The 15,185-nt window shown below is 39.6% G+C and overlaps 3 protein-coding genes across 3 annotated transcripts in view; 2 read left to right on the plus strand and 1 right to left on the minus strand.

Annotated features, from left to right (window-relative positions):
- LOC137803799 (piezo-type mechanosensitive ion channel component 2) overlaps nt 1-2,007 on the plus strand; it is a 73,087-nt gene extending 71,080 nt beyond the window's left edge. Inside the window, exon 54 of the mRNA XM_068602542.1 lies at nt 91-2,007. Within this exon, the coding sequence (XP_068458643.1) occupies nt 91-343 (253 nt within the window). The 3' untranslated portion in view covers nt 344-2,007. The remainder of the gene's footprint in view (nt 1-90) is intronic.
- On the minus strand, nt 1,986-6,431 carry napgb (N-ethylmaleimide-sensitive factor attachment protein, gamma b). Its single transcript, XM_068602555.1, has 12 exons — nt 6,260-6,431; nt 5,905-5,972; nt 5,727-5,811; nt 5,623-5,640; nt 5,504-5,534; nt 5,299-5,408; nt 4,999-5,065; nt 4,817-4,887; nt 4,415-4,493; nt 3,865-3,944; nt 3,492-3,621; nt 1,986-3,103 (listed from the first exon to the last, which is right to left on the minus strand). The coding sequence occupies exons 1-12, from the start codon at nt 6,313-6,315 to the stop codon at nt 2,972-2,974; spliced, it is 927 nt and encodes a 308-aa protein (XP_068458656.1). The 5' UTR covers nt 6,316-6,431; the 3' UTR covers nt 1,986-2,971.
- A 659-nt stretch (nt 6,432-7,090) lies between these two features.
- On the plus strand, nt 7,091-14,710 carry rab12 (RAB12, member RAS oncogene family). Its single transcript, XM_068571347.1, has 6 exons — nt 7,091-7,485; nt 8,313-8,373; nt 10,873-11,011; nt 11,812-11,901; nt 12,200-12,304; nt 12,553-14,710. The coding sequence occupies exons 1-6, from the start codon at nt 7,251-7,253 to the stop codon at nt 12,658-12,660; spliced, it is 738 nt and encodes a 245-aa protein (XP_068427448.1). The 5' UTR covers nt 7,091-7,250; the 3' UTR covers nt 12,661-14,710.
- The last annotated feature ends 475 nt before the right edge of the window (nt 14,711-15,185 follow it).

Consider the following 15,185-nt stretch of genomic DNA (forward strand, 5'->3'; position numbering starts at 1 on the left):
TTAAAGGGTTAGGTTCACAAAATGACATCATGTTTGACTGTGGCACCGTAGAGCACATTGTCTTATTCCCATTCTCCATTTCCTCTGTAGGATCATGGGCCTGTATGCCTCTGTGGTTCTGGTCATAGGCAAGTTTGTGCGCGAGTTCTTCAGCGGCATCTCCCACACCATCATGTTCGAGGAGCTGCCCAACGTGGACCGCATCCACAAGCTGTGCACGGACATCTTCCTGGTCCGAGAGACGGGCGAGCTGGACCTGGAGGAGGACATGTACGCCAAACTTATCTTCCTCTACCGCTCTCCAGAGACTATGATCAAGTGGACCAGAGAGAAAACTCAGTAAACACATCGAGGAGACGTAGACTAATGAAGGTCGGAGCTCATCTGGGAAGTGATCGCTCGGATGGTGCGAGCAGCTATTCCAGCTGTTACATCTGCTGAGGAAGCACAAAGTCAGCTGAGGACCCACTCTGTCCTGTTCCACAGAGCTCTGGTGGCAGCGATACAGCATTAGCGCCACACTTGAGTTATAAACTGGTATTTTATACTATTAAATGATGAAAAACAACAATTGGAGTCGTATTATTAACAATTGAGGACAGATTGGCCGGTGCTGTATTTATCTTGCGAAACCTGGCTCAGTTTGGCATCCAGTGGATAAAACAGCAGGTGTTCCTTTGGAGACGGAGAAATCTTTATGGACAAGTTTCTTAAGTTATTTGAAGTCGTATCCTTAACATAAAGGTTATGTTTGTAAACACAAATGCCCAGAAGCCTCATCGCTCTTCATGCCTGTCTCCAAACATTTTCAAAGTCGCATGGCAGGCGGAGAGAAACGGGCTGCAACATTTACCGGTAAGGGCTTCCCATCAACAAATATGTGCACAATAATGACCACATGAGCACAATATCATATTTTCTCCCAACTGGAACGCCTGGACTGTGCGACTGTGCAATATTGAGCTCTCATTTCGGATGGGAAAACGCTGGTTCTGGCCAAGAAACATGAACATAAAGACCACTTCTTTTTTTTCTTCTTTTTTAAAGGTCAGAGGTCACATGGGAGCCTCATGTGAGACACAGCGCAGAATACATTATCAGACAATCTTTACTCGCCTTAATTTTGTTTTGTATGAGGAGAACTGTTATCTGCTACATGCATATCTTTCTCAGGAAGAGCTCTTTTCACAGATGTATTTATTGTATGAGTTATATGTTCCAATATGTATAGGCTTTGATGGATCTAAAAGAATACGAGATTGTAGAAAAAATTAGAACTATTTAAATGGCATGAATTTTATTGTGGCTATTGTTTAGAGGGACTGACACTGAGTATGTTTACTGCACAGAGAAACGGTTTAAGGCTGGATTAAGAAAGTAAGTTTAACGCTGTGGACTGTTTTCCTCGTAGAGATTAATTGCCAATAATCCATGTTCGGAGTCATCTACAGGTTGGCAAGAGTCGAGACCAGCAGAGGTCTGTTTGTGAATCAGGGTAACATGCATTAGGTGGTCGAATCTTGCACATCACTTGAGAACCTTCTTGCTGTTTTTAACATTCATACTCATGAACACTGTGGCGCGTTGTGTGCATTCAGTCATCAAAGAAGAAACGAGCAGACACAAAAAAGATTCCTCACATGAAGGGCTGAAACACGAAGCCCCGTGGTCCAAACTATGCATTAGAGGACATTGTAGCATGATAGAAAAACTTCATTATTGCCATGACTAATTTTCATTACATGTACATACAAGTTTAAGGGGGACAGGTCACGGTGGAATGAAATGTGAAATTGCACCTGTATGTTTAAGGCAATGTGGTATGATAGAGGTCCAGAAATTTGCAAATAAAACATCTGGAAAGGTTGTTGAGTTTTGCATTCAGCTGCTGTTTGTTTGTGGGGAAGGTTTTTTTTTACCCTGTCAATCAACTGATCCCTCCCCCGAAATGGAAAACAAAATGTAAGTATTGCACGGAGACCATAAAATGCCACACGATGGAATTGTTTATTGATGCATGTGCAAAGTTCAGAGATATGCTTTGGAAGAATATACTATTAGGCCACAACAGCACAAATAAAAAAAATGTAAACAGTCCCTTTATCACCTTTTTAGCTATCAGAATAATTTTGATTGGCATGTACATTATTTTATCCTTAGTGAGCTTATTATATTAACTGTATGAGCAATAATGTAATTCACAATGACACAAAATCATTGGCGAAAAAGTACTGAAAGCGTCACATTTTAGTCCATTAAATTTAAGGATTGTACTGTGGAAATTGGACTTTTTTTTTCAGTTTAAGGTGGAAGAGAACACCCACACACCTGAACAGTGTGAAATGGCCTCCAAGCTGCACCATCAGGAACTGTACTGTTGTTTAAACTGTCTTCAATAACTTGAAAAAGCACTAATGCTGTAGTGTCAATCATTTTTAAGCCATATTATTCACAAATCTTTGATTTACCATTACATTATTGCACACATGCATTAACAAACTGATTGCATATTGTTCTAGTAAGATTTTCAACAGGCAACAGCCATGAATACTGAATAATTTAACTGTACAAATAAACACCTATACACTGATCAATTTAGAGCATTTCTGATATTAATATACCTATAGTAATCTTAAGACTCACAAACAATAAGAGCAAAATGTACAGCTTCACATAGACAAGAAATAATTGAACATTTACATACAACAGGCTTTCATACGTTACAGGACATGGAACACAGAGGATCCACCTCAAATAAACACATTTTAAAAGCTGCTTATACTTTGGTCGACTCTTCTGCAGCACCAACTTTTGTGTGCTTTTTTTTTTCTTCTTATTTCTTGCACAATAAAGATTAAACAGCCACACATCTGGGCTTCGGATCTGAAACGATTTGTCAAGGTGTTACACTGGTATACAGGGGGTGCAGTGGAGGAGCAGCAGATAGAGTCGGCCCTCTGGAGGCAGAAGGCTAACACAGTCCTCCCTCATAATCATCCTCTTCCTCAGCTTGCGCACCACCAGCACCGCCTTGTGGAGCAGCAGCCTTCTTCTTCTTCGCTCCTCCTCCAGGTACCCTCAAGGAAAGAGCCAGCTTAGCGTACTGTGAGACACCAGGGAAGAAAGTGAGTCATCACATTTTAAAGCCCCTGAAAACACAATTTCTCAATAGCCTCTCACTATATTTGCCGTACATTTTCTGCAACAGAACAGTTTGGGTTATTTCATATGAAAGATTTCTGCATTTCTGTTTGTGCTTTTGACTTGAAAAATGTGATGTCGTAATGTCGCACACGAGTCCAGTTAAGCAACGTTTGATTTAAAATGTGATGATTTCATCATCAAACCACACACAAAACATCCACATGAAGCAATTTAGATGAGTTTTTTGAGCTCTTAAAAATTATATTTGACGTAAGAGGTACTTAATTTTAGTCACTGTATTATCTACAGCAGATTGCTGTAAATACACGTGTGTCAACAGTACTCACGTCATTGTCCATGTACTTCAGTAAAGGTGAGCTGCACACACGGTGGACCTGGTCCTCGTCCTGCTCGTCATAGCCCTGCAGTAGCGTTTCCATGGCAATGGAATCTTCGCTTCCACTGTACCCCGGCAGGCTGGAGAGAGAGAGCAGCACTTCATGTCATGATCCTCAGTTTTTAGAGGCAGAAGTGTGGCACCGTAAATGTGAGGTAATGTCGAGACTAAGACTCCCATGAGAGTCCTTGCATCAACTTTTGCATCATTTCCTGTTTGGCGTTTTAATGCCTTGCACAAGGAAACTTTGTCTCCTTGTAGTTCCAGCCGGCCGCACATTACAGAGATTACAGAATGTGATACAAAAAAAAAAAAAAACATACCTGTAACTTTCTCTGACACATTTATCAGCTGCTACAAAGTCCGCTCTATGAAGATGAACCAGTACTTGAGCAGTTGTTTTCTAAAGAATGAAAAGCATAGACCAACATGTATGATTAATATGAACGGAATAAATCTTCATTTTATTTATTTGTTGTCATTTTGAAGGGGTCAGAGGTCAGGGTGAGCTGCAGGCCCTAAACATCTGATAGCACCTTCAGTCCGTTGCTCATTGTTTTTTTTCCATTTTACTAAAATTAATAATACCCTTACAACGAATTTTGTCCACCTAACAACTACGACCACAAAGGCCCATAAGCATCAAAAACTCATAAAAGTGTTCACTACATTTAGTTTATACTGAAACAACAGTGCTGTGTTTACACTGCTACGGTATATTGATGATCTGCGAGGAAAACAAGTTGCAGGTCAACTTATATACCCGGCAGGGATACCACAACGTTGAATAACTAGAAATGTATTCCTTTTGGTAATATTTCAGGCTTGATTAATGTGCATAGATAATTTAAAGACATAAAATCAACAACCCACCTTGAAGCACATAGGGAAGTTCTCGATCTCTTTGTACATGTTCTTCTCTTTCTGCAGAGCGACTGATGCTTCATCCAACCTAGTGAGAAAGACGAGAGCCCAGTGAGGAATAATGAGAAGCAGGTACTGCAGTTGAGCTTTAACAACCACAATGTAAAGACACAGATAAACAGTTTGGGGCTGTTGTGTTAATTTGACACATTAGCAGGTGAATATATAACAGATTTGAAACCATCCAAGTGAGGTTTCTGAAATGTTTCAATTTCAACTGGCTTCACAGCTTTCTACATCAGCATTTGCTGAAACCAGACAGCTAGAACTGATCCTGTGTTTTTTTTAAAAACAAAAACACCATCTATAGTAGAAGCCATGTCCCCTACCCCGCATCTTCATTTCCTTTACCTTCTTAATCTGACCAGGAGTCTGGAGGCTTTCCCCAGTAGTTCAACTGCCTGACGCAGGCGGTCCTCATTCTAAAGAGAAAAAACATGGATGGTTTATAAGCAGTTATAAGCAAATCATTTAAATCACGTTTGGTATCAATTGAATCATTCATTTTGGTTTTATCGGAGGCTCAATTTCACCTCAAACACGCCAGCTGCCTTCTGATACAGGTCCACAGCTTTCTCTAGATTAATAGGCTCTATCAGTCTGGATAATAATAAAAGAAAACATTTTTAGATGAAAGAAAATTCTCAATTATTGATTATTATACTATTACAATTTGTTATTGCATCAGTATGCCAGTTTTAGTGGATCGAATTTCATCAGAACTAAAAAGGTAGTGTCACATAATAGTACGACTGAAAGCTGACAGTTGAGGAATTAAGGTTTGGTCAACGAGCCAACTTCCTTGAGTCTAGAAAATGAGGTGATATTTTTACTTTCCAGCCCGGTCCAGAGCCATGGCAGCAGTGTCAGGAGTCCCATTCTCCATGTACATCATACAGGCTTTCTCTATGAGCTGGATCGCCTCTGGCATCTTCTTTTGTTCCTGTTGCAATGCAAATACAATGGAATTATAATTCTGCTGCAGACGCTTGACCTACATTTACCTGTAATTAAGTTCAATGTTTAATCTACACTCACCTTCAACATCATGCCAGCCTGTTCAATAGCCCTGAGGGAAGAAAGACAGTTTGAATAAATAGAGTGTTTTTTGTATGTTTACTGCTGACTTATCGCGTGGTGAAACATAAGAAACTTACTTTGCAGCATGGAAAAGCCTGTCGGACAAGTTAAGGAAACAACAAACAGACAGAAAACAAACAGCAGTCTAGTGTCATGTAACTGCGGAGTATAGAAAGGATACGTCTTGTTTTCCGTGTGATATTCAGCTTCCTTCAGGTAAGCATCCTTCGCTTGGTCAAACTGCTTCGCATTCTTGAAGCACACAGCTAAAATGAACGGACACAGGCAGTTTGCGATAAATGTGAGATATTTGGTAAATGATGACTTCATATTAAGGAATTATACGCATCTTAAACTACCTGCTTTGGCGTATTCTGACGCAGCACTGTCAAAATCCGGCTTCCACTTTGTCAGACCTGTCTTTAAGCTACAAACACATGATGATGAGCACATTATAAACGGCTGAAGCCGAGCTCAATCAGCTACATGATCCGTGTGTTATAAATGACCGAAGAAGACAACATTGTGGCTCATCTGCCGTTAATTAAATCCACCTGTCATGAAGTGACGATGCACAAATAGTGTTAATTTATGTCGCATAACCCCTGTGAAAACACCACAATGGCCTTTGCGTTGCTGCGAGCTAACATCAACAGTAAAACCAACCGACGTTTCCTGGTGAGAAAAGAAACGCCATTATGTATCGGAACTCACCATTTTTCAGCTTTTGCCATGTGCTCATGAGCTTCGTTTATCTTCTGAGCAGCCATACTGTTAGTTAACTCGACAATTTATTATCGATATTAGCGATGAACGTTGCTTCGTCGATGATGTTTGGATTACCAGGATGCTCCTCTTCGGGCGCAACGTCATCCAATGTCGCAGGCTACGGGTGCCGCCGAGCACAAAATACACCAGTAGGCGACACTGCGTTTTGTGATGTGCGTTTTTGGGGTATATATATATATATATATATATATATATATATATATATATATATATATATATATATATATATATATATATATATATATATATATATATATATATATATTATACCTGCACTGCCGACTGTAACTGCTGCATATGTATATAAATACATACGTGCATATGTATGTGTGTATATAACAAACAAACAAACAAACAAACAAACGCACAAAGGAAATGCATAAATGCTGCATATATATATATATATATATATATATATATATATATATATATATATATATATATATATATATATACATTCCTACACCACAGTTTCATTTCATGACATATATTCCATAATACTATAAACACAGTTGAGTATATTGATTTGTTGTTTACTAACTAGATATATGTATTGTATACAGTTAAGTATGTAGACTAACACAGAATTGCTATATATGTCTAAACAACAGATGTTGAATATGAGATGCACTTCACAGTTCATTTGCTCGAAAAATCTCTGCAAACCACAAAGTGTTGTTTCAGAAAAAAAATGATAAGTTAGAAAAAACTGAGAGGAACCGGAAGCGGAAGTCTGTCGCAATGTGGTCAGTGACGTCATGGCGGCTAATGGCTGGACAACAACAACTGTCGGCGAGTGACAAACTTTCACAAACTTCTACTGGGACAAAAGAAAGTTGGAAATAGCGAAGTACTTCGGTTGTATTCGTGTTTATCGTTTGTTTGTTTTATTTTAATTACAAATGCGGAATTACTAATGGATTCGAGGTATGACATACCGAGGAGGGCCGCCGGTGGCGGCGGCGGCGGCGGCGGCTCCGCGAATTCGTCCCCCGCTCTGGGCTCTCAGTCGCGCCGCAGGAAGATGCCTCCCAGACCCGCTGATTTCAAACTTCAAATTATCATTATTGGCTCCCGTGGTGTCGGTAAAACCAGCATCATGGAGAGATTTACCGATGACACTTTCTGTGAAGCTTGCAAGTCGACCGTAGGTGAGGACAAGAGGCGTTTCCGGGACTTGTTTTGGTCAACTTTGTGTTGACAGCATGTATCAGGGCTCTGTCTACTTACTGGAGGGAATACACCTTAACTATCACTGTCGCCTCCTTAACTTAAACGGGAACAGAGCTTACCCGAATGGCTGAAGCTAGCTAACTTAAGCTAACGGAAACTACAACAATGCCCCAACTTTCCAATCTGTCTCAGCTTTTAGGTTACAATGAAGCCACGAACGTGACATAAACAAACGTTTGAGGCTTGGAGCAGTGTTTTGGGTGGTTGTCACATCTAATAGGCTGGAGGGAATGTTGAGCAGGGATGTTAGATCCCAACACAGTAACTTTTATAGCATCTGCAGCTGCCCAGTAATTAGTTAATTCAATTTGTGTGTGGGTGTGTGTTATTATGTATGACTATATGTGTATGCATATACATTACACATATACATATGTTTTTTTGTTTTTTTTTAATGAGAGAACCTTGAGACACATTGCCATGCCATGGTTATAGAGGATGCCAGACGAAAATACATGAAAGCCTACATAATGTAAAATTGGGCAAACGGTCCCGTGACCAAAACAACTGTCAGGCCAATCCCAGAATAGTCCCACACAAGCAGCTGCTGTGGTAGACTTCCATTTTGTGTCCTGTCATTCCTGTGACAGTGTGTCACAAATATTGTTTACCTTTGATCAAAGATTTACATTAAATAAAACTGAAATTGAATAGACACCTCCCGCCTTTGCAATAAGGGCTGTGTCCAACAATACAGTCAATTCTGCTACTTGTATCTGTCAACATGTGTGTTTTCTGCCTATAGGAGTTGACTTCAAAATCAAGACAGTGGAACTTAGAGGGAAGAAGATCAGACTACAGATATGGTGAGTAATTGGACAGAAGTCTCCAGTTCCTTTACTCCTCTGCATGGTGCATTTCCTGTGTCTGTCCTGTCACCCCGCAGGCTGCTCTAACAACAACTACTGGTGCCTTTCAGCTTTTTACAGTAGGCAATTCTTGTGTAAACAAGATTTCCTCAAAACTATGTAATTGCATGTTTTATGATATTAACATGCAATGTGGCTTATTTTTAATCCAAAATACCATATTTAAATGCGGTGGCTCCAATGGGGATGTAACTTGAAACTTCATGTGCAGCAGCACATGATCATACTCACCATGGTGTTGTCTAAAGTTGGCAATCACTTTATTCTTGAGTACATAACGTACTGTTGTTGTTACATTGGGTATTTTCTCCTTATTTGTTTTGATTACTTACAAAACACACAATACTTTTACTTACAAAACACACAATACTTAAGTAGACACTAGGCAGATTTCGAGGTTTAGTTGCACTTTGATTCTATTACAATTAAAACGTGTAAAAACTAGGTAGAGGGTCAAAACACCCTGCTATGATTGCAGAGATCTAGGTCAAACCCTGGCAGTAGCACATGTGACTTGGTTGCACATTTCAACTATATTATTAGAGGTATGTATTAAAGGTACTGGGAAACCAGTGAGCAGCTCTATCAGATTCTACTGGTTGGTCAGACCATAAACATCCCCAAATGTGTACACCCAATTTAGATTTTTTTTTTGTAAAATGCACTGTGTACGCTTATCTCTGCTCTAATCGGAAACATCTGCATAATTGATAGTCTTAGATAAAAGTAGCACACACACACTATTATTTTCCATTTTTTATAAGTACGAATAATTGGTTATTCAATACTAATACTGCTATTACTAATGAGATACACTCAACGAATGGCATCTTTTGTTTCAATACCCTCGTTATTCAGTGAGTGATGTATGTTTGATACTTCAACGTGTTAGTGAACCGTCATTTGTATAGCAGCTGGCCACTTGAGACAGAAACTGTTATTGTAGCATAATATTAAGACGGAATTGCCTTTTTGTCTAACTTAATCATTATTGTAAAATTGTATTTGAATTAGACAGTGATACGTCTTCAACGATCAATAGGAGGGATGATGTTATTTCAGTGGTTTGATTCTATTTGGCCTTTTCTTGTGTCTTTCAATGCGCCTTATTTACGTTTTGAGCTAAAACGTGGGAACTCCATTGCTTATTTCACTAACGCATCTGTCTTGTTCACTAACACCCAGCCACCCTCTCACCTCCACATCACGTCTACCCTTTCCCACGTCCCGTCCCCTGTTCCTCTGGCCACTCTACGACCTGCCCCCTCAAGATTTCGTCCTCAATGTGTTTTGTGTCTCACATTGAACTGCTCACATCAAGCTTCATCATTGCCACGCCCGGCCTTACCTAACCCTGCCACTGTGCTGCTGTTTCTCTGTCCGCTCTTCTGCTCATAAGCCTGACTGTGACTCACAAGGGGAACAGGGAGAGACTAGCAGGCTGAAGGTACAGTAACACTGCGCTGTGGCTGCAGCTCAATCTGCTTGTCATGCTGCTGAATTTAACCCTGACTCAGATGATCAGCAGAATCATAACATAAACTATATTCCATGTGTATCCACACGTGGAATTGAAAATATTTTGCTCCTTTTATACTGTTAAAATGAAGAGTGATTTCGAAATGCGGTGTGTTTCATTTTCAAGTACCTGTACTTCTTATTGCTCAACATATAATAACTGCTTTAATTGCTTTAAAAAAGACTTTCGAAAGATCATTTTAATTTTAGTTAATGTGAACACTTTGAGCATTTCTTCACATTATAATAAACAACAATGGTAATAACAATGTAATGTAGTTGTAAGACATTTTAAGGACATTTTAAGTGTTTATTAATGTGCAATAGTCTCAACAACTGTAACATCTCCTCAAAAGAAAATAATGTTAAACAATATTTATTGTTATTGTCTTTCCAGTTGATGACAAATACATTAACAAACATGCATGTGCTTACATGATAGTTTGTTGTAAACCATTGATGAAATGTTTATATATTGCTTATAAATGCTAAATATCAGGGTTAAACTTTCCAGGGTTAGCAATCATGCACATGAGATGTCATCTTTCCTCAAAGTGTAGATACCTCATTTTTTCAGGTGTCTTTTGGATTTTAGCTAAATACCAGATTACAATGTCACAGCTTTTACCCACTCAAAGTGTTGTTTAGTGTTATAACATGAATGATGTAAGTCAGCATTATTGATTATGCCATTGAATTTGTTATGATTTGCCACAAAACTGATTTTTCCTCCCCTTGTTTGTTGTTTGATCTTAGTTTTTCTTTCCAACACATCAGCCTATAAGTCATTGTCATTTTTCTTGAGTAAAAAAGAAATACTTTTGATCAAATCAGTCAATCAGCTGTTTGGTATTCAGAGAAGTCTTGGTGACGGTGGATTGACTTGAGATAATACTGAGATTAATTCATGTCCCCCAGGGACACTGCTGGCCAGGAGAGGTTCAACAGCATCACATCAGCCTACTACAGAGGCGCCAAGGGAATAGTGATCGTTTATGACATCACAAAGCAGGAGACCTTTGAAGACCTCCCCAAATGGATGAAAATGATTGACAAGGTAAACAAACTGTCTGACTGCTGGAGTTTTATTAAATGTGCCATTACCGTGTGTTCCTCTGCCATTCATTTATGTCAGATGTCAGAAACTGTTGCAACATCACGTTTTTTTCTTGTCTGGTGACAAAACAATTGGATTATATCATTCATCTAGCACTTAAGATTTGCATAATAATTGAATTCAATAATATTGCCCCGCTGGCCATACCTTTCCTGATTTTGACGCTTCAGTGCTACCGTCTTTAATCTCACCAGCACTGGAAGCAGTTGTATGAGCTAAAGGTGTTTTTCACTTCACAGAAACTCTTTCAATCGACTGATATTGGAGACCAATACAGATGTTTAGAGTTTAAAATAATCCACTTTCTTTATGTTTTCCATAACGTAGATAAACTTTTGTGTTAGTGCTCTTTACTTACAAAAAATAGTGACAAAGAAATCTACTGGGAAAACATTGTACAGTTAAAAAGTAAACTTATCATAACTCTTTAGTGAACAAAGTATAGAATAGCGACACTCAAAACTTATCTTTGGCATTTCTTTATTTCAGTGTTCTTTTACTTATCGGCTGTCATAGACACCAATACGATATCTGCGATGAGCTGATATATGTTCTTCAAAAAAAAAAGAAACCTCAAGGGTGTAATTGTTGTGAAATTTCCCTTTGGCTGCAGAACTATGGAACCTGTTTTCAGGGTGACCGTGTGCTGAACATATACCATTGCAGTCATCTGGTTTTTAGGAAATGTAAGGCTGATGACTTCCTGACGTGTTTCTTCTCTGCTTTCTGTCTCCTGCCAGTACGCCTCAGAGGAAGCAGAGCTTCTCCTGGTCGGGAACAAGCTGGACTGTGAGACTGATCGTATCATCTCCAGACAGCAGGGAGAGCGGGTGGGTTCAACACACAATGCTGCAGCCCACCATCACATGACAGAACCTCGTCTTCTGTTTCTACAGATATGCAGATAAGCTGGGGAATTGACTTTTTAACATTGAATCATGTGCTTCAGAGACGCACTAATAACACTGACGCCCCCTCCTCCATAAACTGACATTATAGCATAATTAAACTAGTCGGGGAGATGTTTTTGTGACGTTTCCAGGTGTATTGTTCATCGTAACTTCTGCTCCTGTAAAATATTCGGCTTTTCTCCTGCTGAATGCTAATTTTACTCTTCTTGTGTTGTAGTTTTGCTCTCGAATAAGTGGAATGCGCTTCTGCGAAGCTAGCGCCAAGGATAATTTTAATGTCGACGAGATCTTCCTGAAGCTTGTGGATGACATCCTTAGCAAGGTCGGTGTGTCGAGAGTAGAGTCTGACCAACTATCTTCTAATGAAGATTTAGTTAGTTTATTTAATTGTGTACATTGATTACATAATAGGTTTATCACCTTCTACCTGTCTCTCTTCTAAAAGTTGAGGTTCTTCGGTCATTGTATTCAATATATCACTGTGGACGCCGCCTAAATATCCAATGCATTAACCCTGTGTTTCATTAACCCTGTGTTTCCTGGCCGGTTCTCTGTTCCTGAATACAACAGATGCCTCTGGAAGTTCCCAACAATGAGCTTTCCAACAGCGTCCTGTCTCTGCAGCCTGAACCGGAAGTGCCACCGGAGTTGCCACCTCCCCGCATGCGCTGTTGCTGAGAGTGGTCTCCCAGCTCTCACACACACACACACACACACACACACACACACACGGCACACACACACACATGCAGAGTACCAACCTGGCCACCAGGGGGCAGCAAACAGCAGCAGTTTGGAGTTACTAACTGTTGTAAGATGCATGGACTCTCAGAAACCAGTATTATCCTCCCCTGTCTATTCTGCTCCTGTTTGGTAACTGTTCACTATGACATGAACGACACTAACACTTAGGCCTGATGAATCACCCACTTCCTACCACCCTTTTTGAGCCAGACTACCTCATTCCTCGGACCATTAGGCTAGCTGTGCCCCGCAGGTGCCTTCGAGGTAGAAAGCCCTCTGGTTGCAGTTGCACATCGTACACAGAGGCTGATTGTTGAGGGCCTTCCAGCTTCCCGATGAATACTCATCAAATATACTGTACTCTAAGTTTGACATTGTCTGAGTTGCCCCGACGGTCTGGTATTTCTGTATCATCTAGCTTACAGAAAAGAGATAACAATAACTCCTGTTTATTCAGCTTGGTTTAAATTCTGGATCTCGGTACAGTAGTTTTATGTTTTTATTAAGAGGTATTATTACCTAGTGACGAGACTTGAGGTTAAAAAAAAGCACATGATGTAAATATGGTGTGTTGCTGCAAAGACTGGACATGGTGCAGATGTTTGCAGCCAGCAGTAGGTGGTTGTGTGGTGGTGGGTCATATCGGTTTGTATTCCTTTGCCTTAAAAGTGTTAAAGTGGCTGGAAAAGCTCATTTCACATTTGTACAAATTTGTATGTTTTGCACTACAATCCATCTCACCTAGTTAAGCTGACATGCAGGAAATAGAAAGCACACGACTCGTAATTTAGTAAAGATCAGTGTTGCCTCGCTCGTGGTCGTTCTGATTTCCCTGTTAAAGTGGGATGGAAATGCAAAGAGAGATGGGTAATGTAGTCTTTGAGGAATTGCTGTTTTTACAGGGGAATTCTCCCTGTGTGTTACTAGCTTTTTAGAAGAAGTAGAGACATTAAGCAGCTAGTTTTTAGCCTTTCTTTAGGCAGGGTTTGTTACTAATATTGCAAGGTATTTGGTTTTTCCTCTGATTTCGGATGCAGAAGAATGTTTGTTTGAGTCTCCCTTTTGGCGGGTAAAATCAAGAAAGGTTTGCTTAGTATTTGAAGGACTCAGGATACTTTGATTGACTCATATCTGCTCGGTTTGACAGGCTTTTATTGCAGACTTGATTTAAAGCGGGTGATGTTAATAAGAAGAGTACATTTCTGATTTGGCAGTTTGTTACAGACCAGTATGGGTGTTTCCCAGTACTTGTACATTTTCAAAAAAGCAAGGCTATGCATGTTAAGCCCTCTTATGTTCAAAGGTATTATTACATTTAATTCTTCCGTCTTCTTTTGAATGCAATGTTCTAGCACTGTGCGTTCTTTTGTTTTGTTTTTACATGTTGAACTGAAAGTCTGAGTGTAAGGAAGGATGAGTCGAATTAAAGGACCTGATTCAAAATGACCTTCACTGACTTTCCAGTGATTAAATTAATTAAAAAATAATAATGTTTATGTTAAAGTCAATGCTCTGTGGACTTAAGCTGGCACATTATGTATTATTGATTAGTTCCATACCAAAACAAAAAAAATTGTGAGACCTTTCGCTGACAGAACAGTCAATGACATGCAAGCACATCTTGCAATAAGATTACCAACAAACAACCATACAAATGATCTGCAACTATTTAATCCTGTGTTTTGAAATGACAAACTTCTTTTGACATTGTGTTCTGGAGTGAAACCTTCATCTGTCGCACTAACCCTTTGGTCTTTGTTTTAATAGCCACGCCTTATACCACTCAGTGTTTTAATTATACATTTTAAGAAACGCTATTATTTGAAATGTGTGTCCTTTCAGATGAAAGACTGTGCTTTGTATTAAACCTGTTATAAGTCTTTGAAAAAAGTTTTGGCACGTTTAAAGCAGATTTGTGGTATTTATAACTTGTGGCATTCTTGAACTAATGAAATGCAATTAAAGATATATATTTATTACCATATATTGGCCTTGATTTTTTTCTGTTTCCTGAAGTGGGATGTGGTGTACCAGGGCTGATCATTCGCTCACTTTTAACGTTCTGAAGCTGACAGATATTATAGATCTGCGTTTTTGTGACGAAGCCAATAATTACCGGATCTGATTTGAAAGTACACTGCTCGAAAAAAATTAAAGGAACACTTTGAAAACGCATGAGATCTCAACGTGAAAATACTCATATGGATAGGTAATGTCTTGGGAACGAAAGGATAACACGTTTTTTGATGGAAATACACGTTTCAGCCTACAGAGGGCTTGATTCCATGGACACTCCGCCATTCCACTGCATCAATTCCTTCATCCTCCAGGTCCTGCCTGCATACTCTTGCCATGAAGCCGGGCATTGTCGTGCCACAGGAGCACAAGACCCACTACAGGACGTCCTGCCCTGAAGCCACCCTCATGAAGTCTGTTTCTGATTGTCTGGGCAGAAACAT

The sequence above is a fragment of the Clinocottus analis genome, unplaced genomic scaffold, assembly GCF_023055335.1.
Source record: "Clinocottus analis isolate CAN_PGR_092001 unplaced genomic scaffold, fCliAna1.0.p SCAF_11, whole genome shotgun sequence".
Classification (NCBI taxonomy): Eukaryota; Metazoa; Chordata; class Actinopteri; order Perciformes; family Cottidae; genus Clinocottus; species Clinocottus analis.